General features: G+C 44.9%; 1 protein-coding gene across 2 annotated transcripts in view; it reads left to right on the forward strand.

The window, feature by feature from the left end:
• The window catches only part of LPCAT4 (lysophosphatidylcholine acyltransferase 4), a 592,186-nt gene that overhangs the window by 345,920 nt on the left and 223,352 nt on the right, over positions 1-22,914 (forward strand). For both annotated transcript variants that reach the window (XM_086923609.1, XM_086923610.1), the window contains exon 6: positions 7,426-7,484. In XM_086923609.1, the coding sequence (XP_086779735.1) occupies positions 7,426-7,484 (59 nt within the window). The remainder of the gene's footprint in view (positions 1-7,425; positions 7,485-22,914) is intronic.

Here is a 22,914-nt window from a genome sequence, read left to right on the forward strand (position 1 = left end):
GACAAGTTCTCTATCCAGCTGCCAAACAGACTGTTTCCAGTGCATTTTGGGAGCTGTAGTTCACAACGCTACTGCACTCCCAGGTGGCAGGATAGGCTGAGCTCCTACCAATGGGTGCGCCCTGGCAATTACGTAGGAGGGAGGAGGAGACCCCTGTAAACAGTGCAGCATCCGAAGAAGGCGTAATGGCCGAAATGCATCATGCTGGTTGTTTTTGGTGATTAAAGGCTTCCCATTTGTACCCCACGGTGTCCCTGGATTTCCTGGTGTGAAGGTGATAGTGTTCTCTCTCTCTCTCTCTCTCTCTCTCTCTCTCTCTCTCTCTCTCTCTCTCTCTCTCTCTCTCTCTCTCTCTCTCTCTCTCTCTCTCTCTCTCTCTCTCTCTCTCTCTCTCTCTCTCTCTCTCTCTCTCTCTCTCTCTAGTAGTGTGTAGGAGAGTGTGTAGTAGAGAGTGTAGTAGTGTAGTAGAGTATGTGTAGTATAGAGTGAGTAGTAGGGAATAGGAGAGTGTGTAGTAGAGTAGTGAGCGTGTAGTAGTGAGTGTGTTGTAGAGTAGTAGAGAGTGTGTAGTAGTGTGTGTGTAGTATAGAGTGAGTAGTGGAGAATAGTAGAGAGCAGTAGACCACAGGGTGATTCATTACAGAGGCCCGCCCCAAATTTTGAAGGGGTGGGAGAGCGGATACCCTACTAAGCCCATATGGCGCTATACGGCTTTCATGCGTCACAAAGGGTGGTCTCTTGAAAGAGGGGGTTCTGAGAAAACTAAGAGATGTAGGGGTCGAGGGCTGGTAGACAGTAGAGTAGATGGGAGTGAAGACAGGACCACCTGTAAATCTTCCCGGGCTGGTTGCTGATCGGCACCGTGCCACCCACCCCCTGGCACTATGGAGAATAGCGCTTTAGGGCCATTCGCTCACTGTGATCTTGGGTCCGTAGGCAACTAACTAGAGGAGCTCTTTAATGCCTGGCCTTTGTCGTGGGGTACCCGATGGTGGAAAAACACTAACCTGAAGAAAAATGATAAAAGGACCCATATATACTCATGTGGGTGCACAAAGCTGTTTCACGCGGGGTTCGTACACTCTGGGACAGTGTGTGTAAGTATGGATGAGACTGAAGTTCACTGGCATAAACCTGAATATATTTAGAGCGAACATAAGAAATTGTGCATAAGTTAGCTATGTCCCCCAATGGTGCAAATGTGATTCTCAGTATTGTTGAAGGCCTAACTAGGAAGGCGAATTTCAGCTGTGACAACTAAAAATGACCTGGATGGAAAATCTCACCAATCCGTTTTCGGCACGGATTGATCTGGGTAACATTCCATTCCGTCTCTTTTAGATTGTCTGTTCTATTGCAGACATGGAGAACCTTATCAAGGTGACCTGGTTCGCACAGCTCTGGCAGCCCTTCGGCCTTGATGTCTCTCCCCAGTAAGGTCCCCGCGTCTATATACACCTCGCAACCTATTGAAGACTATCTAGCTTTCACCGAATAAAGTGTCTCAGAGAGACAAAGGTAAGCATTGAACAGGAAGGAAATCTCTTCTGTGTGGGCGAACAACTTCGTTCACTTTGTCATAATTTATGCTGGAACCCAGTCTTTTACTGGCCGACTCTGCATCCCATCGTATTTTATTTTTTTAAATCCCAAAGCGCTGCAGCACGAGGGAGCGCCTGGCCTAATGCAAAATGCAGTTTACCAGACGGAAGAAAACATGGAGGAAGCAGCGAGGGGGCAGGAGGGGGGAGGTGAGCAATCACCGTGAAGCAAGTTAAATAAAACAAGCTCTCGGCTTTGGCAAAGGCAGCCTCTTGTTTATAATTGCATCGCGCTTTCACTTTAAGTGAAAGCGTGATGCAAAAATAAGCACGCGCCTGCCTTTAACAAAGGCAGCGTATGATAACAAAAAAGTGCGTTCATAGCAGCTAATTAGGAGACAGTCTCCCGCCTCTGTAAGAGATCAAATCCCGCTGGGTGTGGATCAAAGGAGACAGGGTAGCAACACACAGTGAGTGACATGCCCTCAGTGCAATCATTGCACTGCCTTTGGCATAATTCTTGACGCGAAACGACGCGCACGAATCACAACTGAAGACGGAGCTAGGACGAGGCTTTTTGGAATCGTATTGATTCCAAAAAGCCTCGTATCGTGAGGCCGAGACCTAAAACGAGGCAATGTGGTGAATGGTGACATGCCAGGCTTTCATTTATCTGGCTAGGACAACAGCAAGGCATATAGATTTGGTAGATCTCATTTTGTTCAGTCCTAACCCAGCTAATTTCCAATCTGTAAGCCTTGCAAAATACATTTTATTTAATGACTCTTTTTATACAACTCCTCCATGATGTAACTTTAATTCTGAGCTCCTCTGCTCGGTCCCTTTGCACTCTCCATCCTTGCCCCCGAGTTAACTCTGCTTTCTCCTTCTAACTGAGGCCTTCAGTCCTAGCAGTGATAGCCCAACAGATGTCATTTCCTGTCTTAGGTAACTCTTGAGTCAGCCTCTTGAATTCCGTCTCCAGCTAGCTAAGTGTGTTGTCTGCTTTACCGGACACTGCAATCCTCGTCTGCCATGGGAGAAAGGAGGTTTTGCCCACCCTGCTTATCAGACTCCGGCTTTCGGACCCTGTAAAAGCTTTTGAGGGAAAATAAATAAAATCAAACTATCCCCCACAACTACAATGATGGCTGCAATGTTTTGGGTAAGGTGATCAGGTCTTCCTGACCCTTATCCCCGAAAAGATTATCACCTGCAGTCTGCTGTAATTGACATCTTCCTGTTGAAGGCCACACTGATCCTTGCCAACTAGTAACTTTACACACCAATACCTTCGACCAGCTGTTGCCGAATGCCCTTCTTCCTGCACTGCTGCTCCTGAGATTTGGTGCTGCTGTGTAGTGGGGGTGGGGAGAGGAGGGTGTTGTGTGAGTACAGGACGCAGCAATGGTGGAAGGTAGTAGGAAAGTGAAAGGCTTGTATGGCGCGTGTTTAAAAAATAAATACTATTAAAAGATGATCCCGCTCTTCTTCCTGCACTGCTGCTCCTGGCTTCTGAAGCGGAGTAGTGGGGTGGGGAAAGGGGAGTGTCTTTCGAGACTGGACAGAGCAATGCTGGAAGGCATACAGGGCTCGGCTATTTGAAAATGAAAGCACAGTATGGCGGTTTGGCGCACTGTTAGAACATAAGAAATGGAAGTTTTTAAAGTAGTTTGTGGCCAGCCACGCATAAAAAAACAAGCTTGTGACCGCCATTTTACATCCCACGTGCGTTCTGCATGCGGCCATACAATGAAAGCACGCATCGGCCTGCTGAATGTTACAGAAAAGCATGTCCTGCCTGTAGTATGAGAAAAGCCTAATAAGTCCTACTATGTAACAACAGAAGAACAAGCATTGGCATAGCCAATTTGTCTCGCCTTTGGGACCTAATAAGTGTTTAACCAAGCATCAGTTAATGCTGTTGCACCAAGGATATTGTGCTGCATAACTAAATACTTATAAGGTCCCAAAAGCGAGACCTTATGCCAATGCTTGTTTAGATGTTGATTGTTTTTTTTTCTATGGAGCATGAATCAGTTTCTTTTGAATATAGATGTTTCTTTTAGCATTGTTTTTCTCCAGGAATTTATAGGTTTTAGCACCTATGTGCTTTGAAATCTTCTCAAGAAATGTGATATTGAGAGTGTGTGGTTTTCTGAGTTTCTTATGGCTCCTGTAAGCTTCAGGAAGTGATAAAAGTCAATGTCTCGAAGCTTAAACTTTTGTTGTAGCATGGCGAAGGAGAGCCGGTTGTGTGTGGAGCCATGATCTTTAATATGAAATATGTGTTGGTCTGCACAACGTGCCCAAAAGATATTCTTCCAATCTAGTATGATTTGTGGGTTAAACCATAGTGAGGGTAGTTCCGATCCCAGTCATTTATTTTGAATGTTTTTGTCCAGAGTATTTAAAGGGGCTATAGTATCTTTTAATTGTTGTATGAATTAGAGACTTTAATGTTGTTTGTCATTAAAGTACTGATAAAGAGAGGTTTTAATATGTCTGCTTCGATTACAGCAAAAGCATGTTGTATCATTTTATCTGGGTATATCCACCAGGACCTCCTCTCACTAAGAAGGCAGTTTCATGCAGCAATTCAGTAGCTCGCGCCCTCCTCCTATTATATTTATTTTGAGTTTGGCACGAGAGATTCTGACTTTATTTCTCCAGTTAAAATCTAGTATAAGCTTATATTTATAAACATTTAAATAGCGAGTTAACCCCTTCCCTGCTGGCCCGTTTCCGCCGCTGTGCGGTAAACAAAAGAACAGGGGCGGGCCATGACGAACCCCAGCCGTCATCAGCACACGAGCACCGTAGTGCATGACGGCTGGGGTTCGTCATCAGCATGGAAGGGGTTAAAGTGGGAACCTGCTTGTAATGAAATTCACTTGGTGTGAAATTATAATTTTCATACATTTCATTCTACCCCACACCAGGTTATATACTTAGGTGATAATGATTCTTTTGCATTCTTAATTTTAGTACACTGTTTTATTAATGTGTATCAGTAATTCTTAAAGGTTTTCTTTGAACTATATTCCAAGATATTTCAATTGTTGAGCTTGCCATTTAAGGCTAATGTAGAATATGATGCATAGTGGAAAAACCAAGTGGTGGCTAGTGAAATTTTAAAGTGGTGGGGTGAAAGACCAAGCCCATTACCCAAGTCAGCCTTGTCAAGTTCCTTGAGTCCATATGAGGCTAGCTGTTCCAGTCTAGGTTTTTTTAATTGCATTCTGGAACTTGGGGTTTTCTTAATCCCCTTATATAAAACAGGGACTAAAAGTCTCAGAAAGCAAAGAACCGGTATTGAGAAGCTGATCACACAGAGTTGGAATATATGTGGCATCACTCATTTTTGATACAACTGCACAGTAAGACTGGGCGACAGTGAGCAGGAGATGCATGACGAACAGAAATGGGGCAGGGTAGGCACGGTGCGACCTGCAGACGGGGGAGAGCAGAGATGGTGGCAGGTGGTGCTGTGGGGAAGGTAGAAGTAAATGAAGAGTGGACTTGGCCGGATAGTGGAGGGTGACAGTGAGAAGATGGTAGAGAGGAAGAATGGCGCAGTGGAGCTCACAAAGGCAGAGGAGCAGTGAGGGAATAGGAAAGAGTGAGAGAGAGAAACCGAGATGGGAAGAGGAGCAGGGACACCCAAGGGGAGAGAGTAAAGTGGAGGAGCGGCATGGGGAAGAAGGAAACCGGGGTAGAGGAGGGACAGGGAAGGGAGCAGAAATAAAGGATGAGATTGGGCCGAACAGCTGGTAACATTAGCGAAACAAAAGAAGAGAGCAGGGCCGGACTAGGAGAAAAAGAGAGAGCAGAGCAGGAATGCAGTTTTTCATTGTCTACTCGCCACTTTTTAATTTCTAAGCAGTTTTTCCACTTTTCGGCCACTTTAAAGAGCACGGTGAATAGGATGCTCAGAAGGAGGCGCTGTGAAAGAATAGCAATAGGACATATATGGCATATATGGAGTAGTTGTGGTGACTCTGATGCTATTGTCCTGTGTCTGTGGAAGAGGTCCACGTGTCTTCTTGCTGTTGACTAGTTTAAAGCCCTAATCAGGGGAGAGGAACAGTTCACCAATCTGTGCACACTTAGTGAAAGTGAGTGTGGCACCATCAGTACCGGTGTTGATGCAGTCTGTTGATTCAGCTTTGAGTTTGCCTTTGCAACATGTGTTTGCACAGCCCAACCTTTGATAAACAGCACAGCTTATATACACTGTCACACGCCGCTCAAGTGCTGTACCTTCGATGAGTTGTTACAACAAAAAGCCCAAAAGATGCCTTCACAGTCGGACAAAAGTAAACCAATAGCACCCATCATAATTCTGGTCTATGAAACAATCTGGCCTCTACTGGAATTGCAGACTCGGGGCTGCTGAGTGTGCCATGAAGCTAAAGAAATGATCTAGCGGTCTGCTCAAGCATTCAAAACATAATCTGTGGTGATATATCACAAGGTATTTTCTGTCCCTTGCTAACACAGATTGGATGTTTTCAACAAAATAACCCCAAGGAAAGCCCGTCAATGATGGATCCATGTAGTACAGAACCCACAGCTCTACCAGGCAAAGAGCTGATGTCCCAGGATCCAAACAAAAGAGCTTAACCAAACACTGCAGCAAGTGAAGCACGTCTCGGGGCTAAACAGTGGCTGACTAGACCGCATTTGACACCAATAGAAGCTGACAAAAGACTATTGCACTCCAGGCCTTATTGACCCAACCCATTTTAAGCAAGCAGGCTTAAAAGTCAAGTGAGGAGTCTGTGTTCTTGTCCTTGAGGCAGAGTGGATTCTCCGGCCTGTCTGTCACCGTTGGAGAAGAGTGGATATGTTTCCCTGACACAAAAGCAACTTCCGCAAGCTAAAGGAACCACCGGAAACAAACAAGTGCTGAAAAACAAGCGCGGCCCTGCGGCCGCAAAAGTTAATTAACAAGTACTTGTGCGCTCGCCGTCTTCTCTTTTTCAAAGCACATACTCGTTCTTGTGGCGCACCGCTGCGCACTCCCGCAAGCTGTATGCCACCACAAGCACGAGTAGGTGCTTGGAAAAAGAGCTGCACAATGGCTAAAGGTCTCCTAAGCAGCGCATGCGTGCTGCGTAGGCGAGACTTAAAAAGGGCTAGTCCTCATGGAAGGTAACAAATGGAGACAAGGCGGTACCAAGGAGTGACTAACAAGCCTATGTATGAAACAGAAACCAGCATTTATGAAGGCCAGTGACTCAAGCGAATGAAAAATGTGGGCGGGGCTTTCAGTGCTTACCCTAATACAGCATGTCTCGCAGAGCGAGCAGTGCATGCTTGCTGCTGCTAGGCTCGACCTAAAAAGAGGGTCGCTCCCCACTGTAGTGTGGCTCCAGCAGATGGGCTGTGTGTACTGGCAACTCCCCGCTCAACAGGGCTCTTATTCTGCCAGGGGGGCCACCAGCCATTCGTTGCCTGAAGAGTGCTGCGGAGCTCCAGGGAAATGCTCCTACACAGTTTCAATGTTGGACAGGCCCCCACAACTTACTGATTTAGAGGTACGATGCTCACAGACTACACAGTAAGTCATGTTGAGAAAAAGAATTGCTACTTTGGCTGAGACCGGAAGAGGAATAGCAATTTCAAACCTTATCTTCTTTCCTGTAGTTTGTTTTATTATCCTTGTTAATTGGCAGTGTACAGAAACGGTGTTTCTGCACAAAAACCTCCAAATATAAATGTCTTTAACACATTTCTTATCTGAACGTTTGTACACATTATAAACCTTCCATTTTATACACCTGTGTGTGTGTGTGGTCAGGAATCTGTTAAGGACAGAAAAGCCAGTGTATGATGTGTTTAATACCACTGTTCTCACAACCTCTCTGCTTTATTTCAGGTGCCTTCATTGCTGGGGTGCCGATTCAACCTGTCCTTGTCCGATATCCCAACAAAATGGTGAGTCAGCAAGTCGATGGCAGTCTGTGGGTTTCTTAGCACGTTTAAGACTTATATTCTTCATTTTTGAGTGTTCAGTGGCTATTTTCTATACTTTACAGTTGTCCTAACTGCTTTGTGTGAAATGCTCAGACTGCAGGTCAGTTTAATTGTCTTTGAACTAAACAGTGGTGTAAAAGCAGAGATAATTCGACCAAAGTATCTGTTTAAAACTGTATTGTTTTTAAGCACATGTCCACTCTTTTTTTGGAAGCTGGTTTTCTTGCGCACATTTGTACCAGGTCATTGTGCGAAAGGAGGTTCCTAGTAACAGAACTTGATTTAAATTATAGTGAGATGGGTTAACTTCCTTCAAGAAGTAGAGACTCATTCAGGCACTACATGGGTAAAGCTGTTTTGTGTAATTCTGTATGTGAAGGCTGAAATAAAAGTTAAAATAGGAAGATTAAAGGGTGTTGTTGGACCCGCCCCTTTTGGCAGGTTCACCCCGAGACTTTTTGCTTTTTCCTAGCCTGTTTCTGGAACCTGGTGGTGGTGATTTTAGGCCTCTGCGCACTTTTTCACTGTGGTACAGTGTAAAGTGGTGAGCTCTGTGTATGTGTGGTGAGTGACCTGCCCTCCCATAGGAATGAATGGGGAATATGTATGCCCATGGTAGTTCCTGATGTGTGGGGAGTGCAGGGTCGAGTTTGGTATGTGCGAACTCGTAAGATTGAATGCTGCGTAATGGTATATGATTGTGTCTAGTGTAGAAGTGCCACTTCTAGAAGTTGGCATATTTGTGTAATTTGTGTCTGGCGTGTGGTTGGCTGAGGCTGGCGGCTGAGCCTGGCTCCAAGAGTCTGAGAGGGTCTGCCCCGGTGGTGAATGGAGTGTTTAACATGTTGATGTGAGGGGGAGGAGTGAGCCTGGGCCTGCTTGTGGATTGACCGTCTGGTTTGAGAGTCCTGAATGGGTCTGGGTTTTCCCCACACACTGCTGGCTTAACCCCTGGGGTGCGTCTGATGTCCCTAGCCTGGCCAGTGAAAGGAATTCCCTATAACCAGTTCTAGCTGGTTCTCACACTGCCTGCACCCTGCTCGACAAAGGAATTTACAGTATAAAAAGGGGCTCTGTCCCCTTACAATTTGTTCTTGTTTCTAACTGGAATCTGCCAGGGGTGTGCTGCTGCTTGGGCTCAGGGGAAGGCTTGCCTCCCTGAGCCCTGCCCAGCACCTGGATACCTGATGGACTGCTGCAGGTCAAGAGGGACTTTGTTGCTGGACTTTTTGTGCCTTTAGCGCTGGGAGCGCTTTACTTTCACAGTTAAGCGCTGGGAGCGCTTTATTCCTGCTCTAAGCGCCTGGGAGCGCTTTCATTTCTACTAGGACCTTGTTGGTCCTCTAGCGCTTGGTAGCGCTTTTATTCCCAGTTTATTTAATTAATTTACAGGTGCCACCCCGTTCTTATTTAATTATTTGAAGCCGGTGCCCACCCGGCATTGCCCCGTGTTGAATTCACCGCCGCTGGTCCGGAGAGCGATTGGGAAGCGCTGTCCCGCCTCCCTACCCCAGGGCCGCTGCAATTGGCCGCAGCCGCGACCCGGAAGTCAGGCAGGCCGGGGGCAGGACAAGGAGGACAAAAGGAAGTGGCTGTGGCGAGCCTCTCGGCGGCCATTGACGAAGTCCCGGGATGGGGGAGAGGGTGAGGCCGGGCACTTTTGCAAAGGCGGGGCTCTCGTGAGGAGAGAGCCCCGCGGTGACGGCAGAGAGCCCCGGGTCCCAGGAGGGGGCCCGGGTGAATCCAGACTGGCGGCTGACGGCAGTGCAGGGCTCCCAGGAGTCCAGGGGAGCCCCGCAGGAGAAGCTCTGCTGCATCCAGAGGAGCCGGGAGACCGAAGTGCAGCACCAGCGAGGTCGCGGTGAGTGCAGGGGCGTCTTTCTCTTTGCCCTCAGAGCGGCCCCAGTTGGCAGAGGGCCGCTCCAATGATCACGGGGGCATTTGCAATTTAGAGCCCTGAGAGGCTCCATGCCCGCAATATTGTTTTAGAGCTCTGCGAGGGCTCCGGGGGCATTTGTTCTTTCGAGCCCCCCAGAGGGGGGGCTCCACCGAAGGCACCAACATTTGTTGTAGAACTCTGAGAAGGCTCCGGGGGCCATATTTAGTTAAAGGGGGCGCCGGGGCACATTGTCGGTGCCCGCCCCCCTCCTGCCTGCGACTGTTATGTTTAGAGCCCAGTGAGGCTCTTGGGGGTCACAAGTGTTTACAGAGCTAGATGGCTCACAGGGGGCACATTGTGTATGTTCCTAGAGCCTAGAAGGCTCCAATGTGCCACAGTTTCAGAGCCTATGTGGCTCCAACGTTCTGCGCAGTGTTGTGGCAGAGCCTGTGTGGCTCCAACGATTTGGTGCAGTTCTGTCCTAGGGACAGTGAGGGCCCTGTCGCAGTTTTGATGATTCTCAGCTGCCCAGCAATTAGTGGGCAGCTGCACCGCTTAGGTCTTGTGATTGTTCTCAGGTGCCCAGCAAGTAGTGGGCACCTGCAACGTTTAGGTTTTGGGCATCATGTGTTGTTGCGCTATTGAGTTTATGCATCATGTGTAATGTGTTCTTGCCTATACCCCTAGATGTATTTTATTCTTAGGTGGTGGTGTTTTGCCTAGTATATTTATACTAGAGAGGTTATGTGTCCATGCGTGATCTAGGCCTATGGTTATTAGTATTGCGTAGTGTGTACCTACCTTTACCAGTAGTTACTGGTTGTGATTTATAACTGTTATTTTGTGCTATACTTATTCTAAGTTCTAGAAGTGCTTTTTCTAAAAGTGTTGATTCTGACAGTGGCCCATGTGGCCCTGTCCTGTAAATAATCCCTTGTGAATATTGCCTGTGCCAGTTGGCACAATGTACATGTGTGACTTCTATCTGATGTGTTTTTACAATACAGAAGTTATTTTTATATAACCTTGTGTGGAGTTCCTTTTGTGGTGTGCCTAGTATGTTGTTGCTGGTGTGTGCTGGCGCAAATGCTTTACACATTGCCTCCGGGATAGGCCTGTCTGCTCGTGCCAAGCTACCAAGAGAGGTGAGCAGGGGTTATCTTGACGTGTGACTCCCTTGCCCTGACTAGAATGGTGGTTTCTGCCTAGCTTTGGCGTCAGCCTTAGCCAACCAGAAATAGCCAGTTCTAACAGGTGTGTGAATAAAATGCTTGCTCGATTGGGAGTTATTCAGTCTGACTTTCCGAAGAGGGGAACTTATTCAAAGTGCTAGGCGGGAAGCATGCTAGGGACCTGATAATCGCCATATGATGTTTGTTTGAGAACAATGGAAGACACTCCACACAAACACAGGGCTTGGTGGCTTGGGCATGCTACGTTTGTTAAGATAGGGGCATACTTCATATGGGTAATGTGTCTAGATGTAGAGACCCCAACCTGGAGAAAGATACAGTGGGAGCATTATTGGTTCCTTCTCCAAAGCAAATATTAAACAAAAAAGTATACAAATTCTCCATATAAGAAGCAGATGTGAAAGTGCACTTTGACTCTCAGTAATAGTATAGAAAATGTATTTGGGTCATGAATGTGTATGTTTGTTTCCGTGTTTGTATGTGATAGCGTGCATCCAAGTCCATTTATTAACCTTCAAAGGCTCTTATACTCCCGATTGCGTTGTCCCATTTCTCAATGCTTGATCTGATTTGGATTCCTAATGCTCCTCAATGGGTGCCTACCAGGATTAGTCTGTTTAGTCTACTGAGACCAATCCAAGCTATTCTCTGAGCCTTTCTACATCCAGATGGACTCAAACAAGATGTTCATGCTTTGGACACAATAACAAAAGGCTGCAAGAAGAAAGATACATCAAAGATGCATCTTCAAGGTGTATTTTATTCACATGAACACAGGAGACTTCCATGTTCCCACCTTGGCAGTAGCTGTCTGACCAGTCTGAAAATCATCGCCATTCCTTGACATAATTACATTCTGCAAGCACCACAATTACATCTACCAAGTCAGTACACTAGGTCACCATCTTTCTTTTCCTTCAGAAATGAAACTAAGAAAAATAGCAATCATACTATGTTTAGTACGTCTATATATTCAACTCTTCCTAAGCCACTATATTCACCTCCTGCTACCAGCTATTTTAAAGCTTTGCTGGTATAGAGACACACAGACACTCACACTAATCTTTAGCCCTTCTTGCACAGTGCACTTTCAACCACTTTACCATCCCAAACTTCATTGCTTGCCACCAGTATCTTTACCTGACATGTTTCTATGTAACATTTTGACCCAAGGAACTAAAAGGGTCAGGCAAATTATCTCACTATGTATGTGGGCACAAAAGTATTATGGCAAGAACCAGCTCAATTTAAAAATCATTTCATTTTGTAATATCGGAACGCTCCAAACTTCTCTATCTGTGACCTTCAGTAGTTAGCTGGTATGACTGATTACGTGATTAAGAGTACTGGCTGCATCTGTAGTTGACAACCGCATCTCATTTATCAACACCAATTTGTAGACTCTACTACATTTTAATACGCTGTTTAAATTTGTGCACTTTACTAATTCTTGGATCTCAATCGCTCTGCTTATTTATCTACTATGGTAGATATTTTACAATCTATTGATAATCGTGTGGTCTTACCACCATATGTGCATACAATGCTGAGGCCTTTCCTTTCAAAACAGGTTCTAATTTTCTTAACAGCAATTTTTGATTTGATATTGAACTAGACATTAGAGCAAAATATGTATATCAATGACATAATAGGATCTCTTTTTCTACTAGCAAAGAGGTCCTTTTAAATTCCTCAGCAACTATAAGGCAAACACCCATGTAGTGTCATTGTTGCAGCAACCTCATATGCCAGAAGGGGTTGCCGGTATTAAGAGTTCTGAGATAATTGGTCCACCACCTGAGAACTGTGAAGTTGTGTGACCTGTAGGTCACAAAGTAGCATCGAGGATTGTACCCGGCCTTCCCATGTGAGCAGAGGAGGATGATGCAGGTGCATAACCACCTCTCTGGAACCCAGATTGGGAGGATTAGAATCAAAATGACCAGTTCGGGAGCATAGAAATTACTGTGCAGGAGTAGCTCCTGAGCTTCTCTGATCACTGCTTGAGACAACTGCATAGGTTTAAAACAGTGAGTGCGCTTACAAAGTTGTCACGCCGCCCGTATGCAGCCTACTTACCAAACAGGACCAGAGCCTTGCAAGTGCTGTGGACGGGGTACCTGCTGAGAAACTATGCGCTTCCTCACTACTGGAATGGGTAAGGCTGGTTAAGGCCTAATAGGCCCGGAGGGACTCACTGCTTAGAGTGCCGCGGCACCAAGACACTTCTGACTATATTCTAAGAGTCGGAGTGGACTTTTGATTTAAGGCCTACTAGTGAGCATTCCCTGGATGCGGCCACCAATGAATGGGGAATAAGCCCATTCACATTACAAAGAGCGGATGGGACAGGAATTTGCCAGTGAAACACTAGAGACCTTTCTTCCAGGGAAAATGTGTTATTGTATATGAATGTTGTAACCTTTCTTTGAATACTGAGTTAGAAATGAAGTACTTTTTTATTATAAAATAAGTATTTGACTAGACCTTGTTTTATTTACCCTGCTGTGCTCTCTTGAGCCCTGTTCAGTAATCTGTAATCACCACCACCACCCCCGACGGAGCCTTTAACTGTTCGTGCACAGCTTTATGCCTGCTGAAGATGTACTTAGCAAAGTTGCTCAGGATCCATAGTAGGCCGGGTCTGGGACCTCAGGAGTGAAAGGCCTCAACCAACACAGTTGGGCCTGGTAACCCCTGCGTGCCCAGGGGTTCTGACACATAAGAGCGAGGATTGACTTTAAGGTCTAAGGACAGTTTGTTTTTGCCCCCCAAAACATTCCAGCATAGGTACTTCAGTTTTGCCATGTAAATCATTTCTTGTTGTACATGCTGTGCATCATTCTGCCATCATGTGGTTGACATTTGGATCCGGAATGGTCGTCTTTGTTTGTTTTTTGCATGTGATTTTTTAATGTTTGGTGGGCGTTGTCGACTACTATCTGATGATATATCTTTCCCATCGTCATGTCAGACTTGCACCTTGGATGCTCCTGTGCCATCCCAAAGATTCTTTTTTGTGCTGTTCAGTCAGAAATCAAATGTCTAAGCTCAAAGTTACCCCAAAATTGGGAGACTCCCTAATGGAACAGCGAGAAGAACCACTGGAAAACCAGAGAAAACTTAGACAAGGGGAAAATCATTGAAGGAAGATGGATAACCACTGGATATCACTGGAGTGCCTCATGGAGAACCTAACTGCGCAGTCTGAGAATCTGCAAATGGGGGTTGGAACCATTGAGGGAAATGTAAAGTCCCCCCCCTTTAGTTTCTGCCACAAATAACACCACACATTTGCACACAAAAAAAGTTACAAAGTCTGCACCCTCTGCTTGCCCAGGGACCACAGAACTGAAGGCTGTGAGGTAGGTGCTGAGTTGCAACTTAGGGCACTCTAGCCCTGAGCACACTACGCTGCTATGCAGACCCAGCAAAAATAGGGTTCTCAGTCTGTCCAGTGATTGATGATGAAAACGTCAAAGAAGCCGAGGTGGTGCAAAGGGAGGGCTCTGATGTAAAAAATGAAGCCAAAGCCAAAAAAGAGAATTCTGCGAAGAAAGGGCAGAGGGAAGGATAACACGAGAGGCATCCTGAAGTAACACCTCAGCGGCATAGCAGGCCTAATTTAAAGCCTTCGGGTCGAGGAATCCGAAGACCCCCTTGATGCCAAAACTCTTGGCAAGCGATTGGAGGTCTCAGCAAAACAACCCCCAGGGTGCTGACACAAGGACACTGCTGATAGTAGACCCATAGATAACGGTTCAATGCTGAAAAAGGATTGGAGGAAGGGAAAAGGAGCTAAAGCAAGTACAGCCTACTACGCCTATCCCTCTTAAGCTCCAAGATGATGTTTTCCACGAGGAGTAAGAGTAAGACATGCAAGGAGGGCTCTTTGCAGGAATTTGAAAGCACCAGAGGTTAAAATCGGGATACCCATTCTTCTGAGGGGAGCTTCAATTGCTATCCCTCGGGGCCTTAACCCCCTAACAGTCACAAACCTGTTTTCTGTTGTAGACTCGCTTGCCATCACAAAAGAAGAGCCAGTACTCCTTAAGATTCTGTTCCTGGGGACTGAGGTCTATGGTGAACCAACCACCTGTAAAACAGTAATTCCAAGGGCCCGAAATAAACATAAATAGTCTTCCCAAAACTCCATGTAGTTGCAGAGACCATTATAGTGACCAAAGCCAAAAATAGAGCCAAACCCCTGTCATCAACGGGCCCTTCCCCTAAAAAGGAAAGCAAGAGAATGAAGATGGTGTAATGCAACTGCCATCAAATGGAGAATAACTAACTTCAACACACTCTGCAATCACTACGACTATCAACAGGGGGTGGAGATCGAGTTGTTGATGTTGCACCTTCCTAACCAGCATGAAAAGTGGTTAAAGACTATTATCCAAGGCGGCAAAATGATTACCAACACTCCTCTAAAGTCCGATGTAGACACCGTGGATACAGCAAGCAGACCGCTTTGTATGCGCTCTAGCCTCAGAAGACGTGCTTGAGTGCATGTCTTCAGTTGGAAGCAGGAGGTACAGTCTGTCATAAACCAGTTTTCATGTAAGGACATCTGTCTGGACCTGTGGATGGCGCTCTCCAGTGGATCAAAGAGGACAGCGACATGGCAATGGCAGCCTTGATGCCATATCAAAAGGAGTTCCAAACCAATTATGAGGCCTTCAGAAAGAGGAGGTTTTGTACCAGTACTGTACAGTCCTCATTCGCTTTGCAGCCAAGAGCATAAGTAGCAACCCCACGGTGACAGTTCCCACAACACCATGTCAGCCCTTATGAAGAAGGGCCAGGGAAAGAGCTTGCACCCCAAAAGGGTCATACTCCTTTGACACTTGACTCCAAGGAAGAAAGCAGCGGGCATACTACACTAGTGAGGGACAGAATAAGAGAGTTCCTTTGTAAATAGAGAACAATCTCCTCCGACAAGTGGATACCAAACATTATGCAACATTATGCTGGATCTCTCTGCGGCCTTCGACACGGTCAATCATTCCATCTTGATTGACCGTGTCGGGGAGTTAGGCATCCACTCCAAGGCTCAAGCCTTGCTCGCCTCCTTTCTGTCAGACAGAACCCATGCTGTAACACTGGGGTCATTTAAATCAGCTGACTTGGCTCTACCCTCTGGAGTTCCTCAAGGCCTCATCCCTAAGTCCGACACTTTTTAACATTATGTGTTGGGCTTAGCTAGGGTTATTAAGTTCTACTGGATGAGCCTTACCACATACGCCGACGATACCCAGTTGGTGCTAGCCATCAATAATGATGGAGACAGGGTGGAGGCCGAGTTTCAAGTAGGCATGCTGGCAATTAAGGAGTGGATGGCATGTAACTGTTTAAGGCTGAATTCCGAGAAAACTGAGGTGATCATTTTTGGCAAATTGACACCTATGTGGTCATCAATTTGGTGGCCTCCATTACTCGGAACTTTACCAACTCCTGTTCAGAAAGTCAGAAATCTTGGAGTCATCTTTGATGAGAAACTAAACTTTGCTAATCATGCCAATCAAGTAGCATCCTCAGCATTTTTTAAACTTAAACTCTTAAGAAAAATAATTCCATTTCTTCCAGAAAATGCTGGGAAAACTGTGGTGAGTTCTCTGGTACTGTCCTCCCTAGATTACTGTAACTGTTTATTTGCAAATGCTCAAGCTCGGGTGGTCGCCAAGTTACAATTGATTCAAAATGCGGCAGCAAGACTGTTATCCGGGACCCCCAAATTCAAACGGATTAAACAAGTAATCAGGAATTATCATTGGCTGACGGTCAAAAACAGGATTACATTTAAAACTCTGTGTCTCACCTTCAAAGCCCTCCATCAGTTAGGACCGAAGTTTCTTAAACAGAAGCTCACTCTTTATCGCTCCACCCGACAACTAAGATCCATAAATTCACACCAACTAGTGGTACCTAGGACCAAAACTGTCACTTGGAGAGACAGATGCTTCACTAACACCGCAGCCAGACTCTAGAACACGCTTCCTTTGGCGATTAGATCTACACCCACACTATTACAATTTAGGAAACTGTTGAAGACCTGGCTGTTTGACCAGTAGCTCCGTTCTCCTCTTTATCACCTTTAAATTGCACGCTAATCGCTCTGAGGCACTAATGAGTCATAGCGCCAAGACGCCCACGGGCATACGATGCGCTTTACAAATTTTAAAAATAAATAAACATGACTATTGTATCGAACTCTTAAGTGAACAACCAACACTAAAGCCAAAAAGAGAACTCATACCAAGGAGGTGACCGAACTCCTGCACAAACAAGCGATAGAGAAAGATCCAAAGAAAACGACCAAGGGGTCTACTTTCTGATACCAAAACCGAACTAGACAATAAAACCTAATCTGGACCATCCGGTTCTGAACAAGTTTATTAAAACCCAGTATTTCAAGATGACAACACTAAAGGAGCAATCATAAACCTCAAGAACAATCCAGCTCCTTGTGAACCTCAAGCAGAAGAAATTCCTCTTATTTGTTGTGAACCAATTACACTATCAGTCTCAGGCATTCCCCTTTGGGGTAAAGTCAGCACCCAGGGTGTTTACCAAATGTTTGGCCGAGAAGCAGCAAATTTCAGACGGAGAGTATACATTTATTCTCCTACCTAGACAATTGGCTGTTAAAGATGATCTCTTTCAGACAATGACCTTCTGATTTCAGTGGAGGCAGCTATCCGAACCGGGTTGCTCGTGGAACCAAGCGGTACTAATTTGCTATTTATATGAGCACACCGACTGGTTTTCCATTACCACCATGACCAGGGAACATTCCAACTTTGCGATTTGATCCAAACACTTTTTATAACCCTGGCAATTAAGGCTTCCAGGATCCGCATCTATTACTTGCTATTTGGCACTGATATGGCTTATAGACTTCTCTGATTTGTGATAGCTGCTTTGAAGGTTGCGTGTTTGATGCACCTCTCTATTGGAGGACTAACTTTTATCAATACAGATATTTTATTGATATCGTGGACGCTCCTATGTCTGTTCTGTCCTGATGATGACCCTCTAATTACGGGTCGAAACGCTGCTGACGCAAAAATGTGGCCTTCAATGAAAAGGATACATTTTTTGTTGTGTTCCTGTTTTCTTTTGGAACATGTCTTTGTAGTTTCCCTCAGCCGTGTCCTGTTTGTTTACACATGTAACTGTATATTTTTTGGATAATGTTACAAATTTAAAGTAATTATTTGTACATGGGATTTGGGTGTTTTACTAGTTGGTCAGCACTAGTTTTTGGGCTATCTCTTTTCTCTTTTTAACTAAACGCTGTTAGGATTCAGTTCCTTTTGTTTCAAATTCCTTCTCAACTTTAATGCTGTATTTGAACCACTGTTTGGATTCTGACACACTTTCAGACAATATAAAAGGAGCACAGTCATACATAACCTACACAAACTAATGTTTTCACTGAATTTAAAGGAATACACCCTGATACAAAAGAAGGATAAGACATTCCTTTGAGCAGGACTCCATTTCAGGTATTCCCCACAAGCAAAAGGATCTTGGCATTGACGGAGCAAACTCTCCTCTACCAGAATGGGCAGTTTCTGACAGTGAGGACAGTTGAGAGATTGATGGCGTCATGCATTCCACTAATTCCCTTGCCTGACTCCATATGATACCAGTCCAGGAGTGGCTACATAGCCAGTGGTCACATGTAACTGGATGCTGGGAGGTTCTAGTGGCTGCTTCAGAAAAGGTACAGAAGGACCCAGGTGAAACATGAGCAGCATAGTCATTGGCAGGTCTTTCACACAGTCCACTCCCTCACTGAATGTTACCAAAGATGTATCCTAAAACCTGCTAACTATGCAAAAGAGACATGTCTTCCACACCGAACCAGCCTAGATCTTGAGGATTTAGAATTTGGATATCTGGGGCTCCCTCAGAAAATCAAGGTCACAGAGAATCTTGGAAGTCTTAAGCAAAGCAAGAAGGCCAAGCGCAAGAAAATGCTACTTTGCCACAAAGTGGAAGAGATATGTCCTACAACAAGGAAGGGTTGAACAAAGGGCACTGATATTGTTCGATACCCAACTCACCTGCTGGATAAGCATCTCACTTACACACGACTTAATGTCCACCTATCAGCAATAGTGGCCATTACAAGGGGACCAGTTGGTCGAAGCTCCTTCAATACACCAGACATGAAAAGATTTCTAGAAAGAGCAAAAAGGAGGGCGCAACCCAGATCAGCACCCACGCCTATGTGGAATCAAAACATAAAGCAGGTACAGGTAATGAGAGAACCTTTTGAGCCAATGCATAAGGCTGGACTCAAATTCTTAATGGAAATAAACAGTGCTTTTGAAAATCATCACATCAGTGAGATGCAAGGACTAACACAGAAACCCTACTTTTGCAGCATGAATCTATTCTGGATTCACATGCTATACATAATTCCGCAATCTAGTGGTTGGGTCTGGGATTCGCCCCAAAAACTTTTGTCCTTCTACTGTTTTTGTCTTTTTTTGTTGGTTGACTCGACATGCCTCCATTTGGTGCCCCTTGTGACGTAGTTGTGCTTCCTCCGGAAGCTCCCACCTTTGGACGCAATCTTAAGATTCTTTTTTCCACCGTTCGGTCTGAAAGCATGCAGAAGGCTCCAACAATCTGAAGGGCCAATGTCCCTGCTCCCAATCCCAACGAAGGTACTGGAAAAAATCATCAATCATCTCATGGCACACCTGGAGCAGAACGGGCTACTCAACGCCTCCCAATCTTGCTTCTGCAGTAATCGCAGCATCGAAACCGCCCCGATCGCAGCCACCAAAGACATACAAAACCTTCTCGACCAAGGAGTAACAGCGTCTTTGACCCTCCTTTGACACCGTAACCCATCACACACTGATTGAAAGACTCCACCACTTCGGCATTCAAGGGGGTACGCTCAGATGGATCACCTCCTTCCCCACTGGAAGAACCCAGAGGATACACCTCCCACCTTTCATCTCTGAACCCAAGAAGATCTGCGGTGTCCCCCAGGACTCATCCCTCAGCTCTACACTCTTCAATGCATATATAGAGATCCTGGCCAACATAGATCCTACGTTTGTAACATAATTTCTTATGCAGACGACACCCAACTCCTCCTCTCACACAGACAACCCCGCTACCACCAGAACGAATTTCCGCAGATGCATGACAAACGTCGCTGACTGGATGAAGAAGAAATGCCTGCAGCTGAACACAGACAAGACGGAAGTGCTGATATTTGGCAATAGCAGCAACACATGGAACGACTCCTGGTGGCCATCATAACTAGGACCTGCACCCACTTCTGACCATGCCAGAAACCTCTGAATCATCATTGACAACAAGCTCAGCATGAAATCACAGATCAGTGAAGTCTCCTCCACCTGCTTCCTCACTCTGCTACATAAGATATTCAAGTGGCTACCCCTACATACAAGACGCACCGTGACGCAACCCCTCATCACCATTTGACTTGACTACAGCGACACCCTCTACGTAGGAATCGCTTAACACCTTCTACAGAGACTTCAGACCATACGGAACGCCGAAGCCATACTCATCCTTGGCCTTCCCCAACAAACCCACATCACACACCACCTCAGAAGCTCCATTGGCTACCCGTAAAGAAAAGATAACAATTCTAGCTAATTAATTATTTGAAAATAAGTACAAATTAATTTGCAGCAGACTCCCACAATGGGCGATCAACTGCAGTTTGTGTCAAATAAAGACCCAGCAAAATGCATGGCTGTCCTGACACTCACACACAGGACAATAAGTCATGCAACTTTGAGTCATGTAGGTAAACAATGCCATTTAACTCTTCGATGCAAAAAAAGTCATACAATCTTGAATAAAATATACTAGTAGTTGGTAACTGTGAAATCAACATCCTTCAAGTACAAATAGTTAAAGCATATTGAGAGCACAAAAATAGAACTACATATAAAACGTTTGTCCTGCTAATTAAGCACCTAAATAGGCCTCCTATTTCAGTCAGGGGAGCAACAGCTACTAGTCACCGCTGATCATGTGTTGTATAGCATTTTAGGACCCTAGTGTAATTTTCCCGATTCATGCCCTTATATAGGTATAGATGTCCTTATATAGGCATAGCAATGATATTCAGACATAGCTCATGCAGTCCAAATATGGCATACCTACTTCCACTAGTTCTGAAAATCCACAACGATTTCTTGGAAAACTCTGCTTCAGCCGTTAGGGACTTCCCCTTGCTTGAAAATTGATTTGTCCAAGAACTCATGGAGTTTTCAAAGAACTGAGACTCTTTGATGACGTTATGATGTCCACCTTTATGTCAAACTCCGCACCTTCAAGGTATAAATAAGCCCACACTTGCCCAAGCAAACACACAGTGGTTTGGAGATAGTCGAACTTATCTAATTGCCCGACGCAGCTCGCTACAGCAAGTGCCGAAGGAAGTCGACCCTCCGGCAGATGCACTGAGAGAGACGCTGTCTTTTCGCTTGCCGAGAAATCCAGATCCAGGGTTTCCAAGCTCCCCTTGCGGGTTGTTGGGAAATCGAGTCCGGAGACCGATAGATACCAGACCTCCTTCATTGTAAACCAAGGTATGGAGCTGATTAGACCCTAAGAGAAATCTTGGATATATTCTTGGCAAAAGAATACTAAACTTATGCTAGACCACACTTACTTCTTCCCTCGTACTAGACTTAGGTTAGGTACATCGGGGTAGGCGTATTTTAGAAGCACCAGTTGAGTACTTTTCGTTTTTATTTATTTATGTATGTATTTTATGGCTTAGAAACCATACCATGCTTTTACAGTATTATTTTATAATACTCTTCTTGCTGTACGCATTATACTTTACAGCCAGTATTACGATTGTAGCAGTTCATTTGTTCTGCATGAGAAAGAAGACTGTTCAATAAATACTTTTATTGAAAACGCCCGTCTCTCTATATCTCTGCAACTCTGGTGAAACGAAGCATGCACGAATGACTAAGTAAAATATCTATCCATTGTTTCCACGACTCTGAAGATACGCTTTATCTTGAGGAAACAAAGTTGTCATGTTTATGCGGTTGTCAGAAACGAATCCCTTCTTGTGAATTCGAGCAAGTTTCTAGTGACCTCTGAGCTAGCTGGCACTCACAATTAAATCTAATATATTCGATAGAGACCTAGTCGACCTAAGTCCTACGTCACATCTATAGGATATATTATTCCAATGCGCAGAGCCTATTGGGAATATAGTAACTACACTGCACATGTGCCATAAACTGTTGTGTACACATGTAATCAAAGGTCTAATAGCAGAGTTATTTCTCACTATTCAAACTTCACTCCCTCCTCTACAAAGAGTAAATACTTTGACATAATCTATGTACAGCATGTGAATCTAGAAGAGATTCATGCTATAAAAGAAACAAGTTACCTGTAACTATGGTATTGCAGCCTGAAGCTCTTCTAGATTCACATGACCTTCCCCAGCAAAGGAGAATATAATAAGCAAAAGAGAAGCAAAAGGAGTCTGAAATAGGTACTGGCGATAAATATATATGTACTTTAAGCTGCGTCAGGTCCTTCGAGAAGCCAAATATATCATGCCCCACATAAAGGAAATCAGTTCAATACTCTCATACATTGATGTTTACCGCTCTCTATCAGAAAGCATAACGAGAAGGCTTAAAATAACTTTATTCCTTTTCTGTCGCAAAGATACACAGAAATAAGCAAAATAAATAAGAATATATATGCTCACAGTTCCTCCTCCCTTCTTTAGGAACACAGCCAGCACTCTCGGGGCAATTTGCGTAAAGTTTTTATTACCTTATCAGCAACAACAAACGCATTTCGGCTTCTGCCTTCGTCTGTGTTGATGCCGTGCAAAGGAGCTTTGATATATATATCCCCTAGTTCTAGTTAGGACCTAGTTTCCATATGTAAAGCGTTTTTTGATTTCCCAATATCTCTGGTGCCGTTAGACGAATTTTCGCGAAATTTTCCAAACTAATGGCCGGCACTGGGCACCTCCTGTCTTGAAAGTTTTGGGGTGATTCGTCAAGCTGGTCCAAGAAAAAAAGGGGTCCCAAACGCGATTTCTCCATGTTAATTTCCATAGGAAACTTTAGACAAAGCTATAGCCCAAACTGCTGAATGGAATTCCACCAAATTTGGCAAAAAAGTAGCTCTTGGTGTAAATCCGTTCAGTAGCTCCTGAAATATTCATGTTTTAAAAAATTATATATCAGGTGACCGAGGAGGATTTGCGAACCCTCCCGAGCACAAGCTGAGTGAGCGAATCCGGTTGGAAAGAAAACGGAAG

The sequence above is a fragment of the Lissotriton vulgaris genome, chromosome 5 (genome assembly GCF_964263255.1).
Source record: "Lissotriton vulgaris chromosome 5, aLisVul1.2, whole genome shotgun sequence".
NCBI lineage: Eukaryota > Metazoa > Chordata > Amphibia > Caudata > Salamandridae > Lissotriton > Lissotriton vulgaris.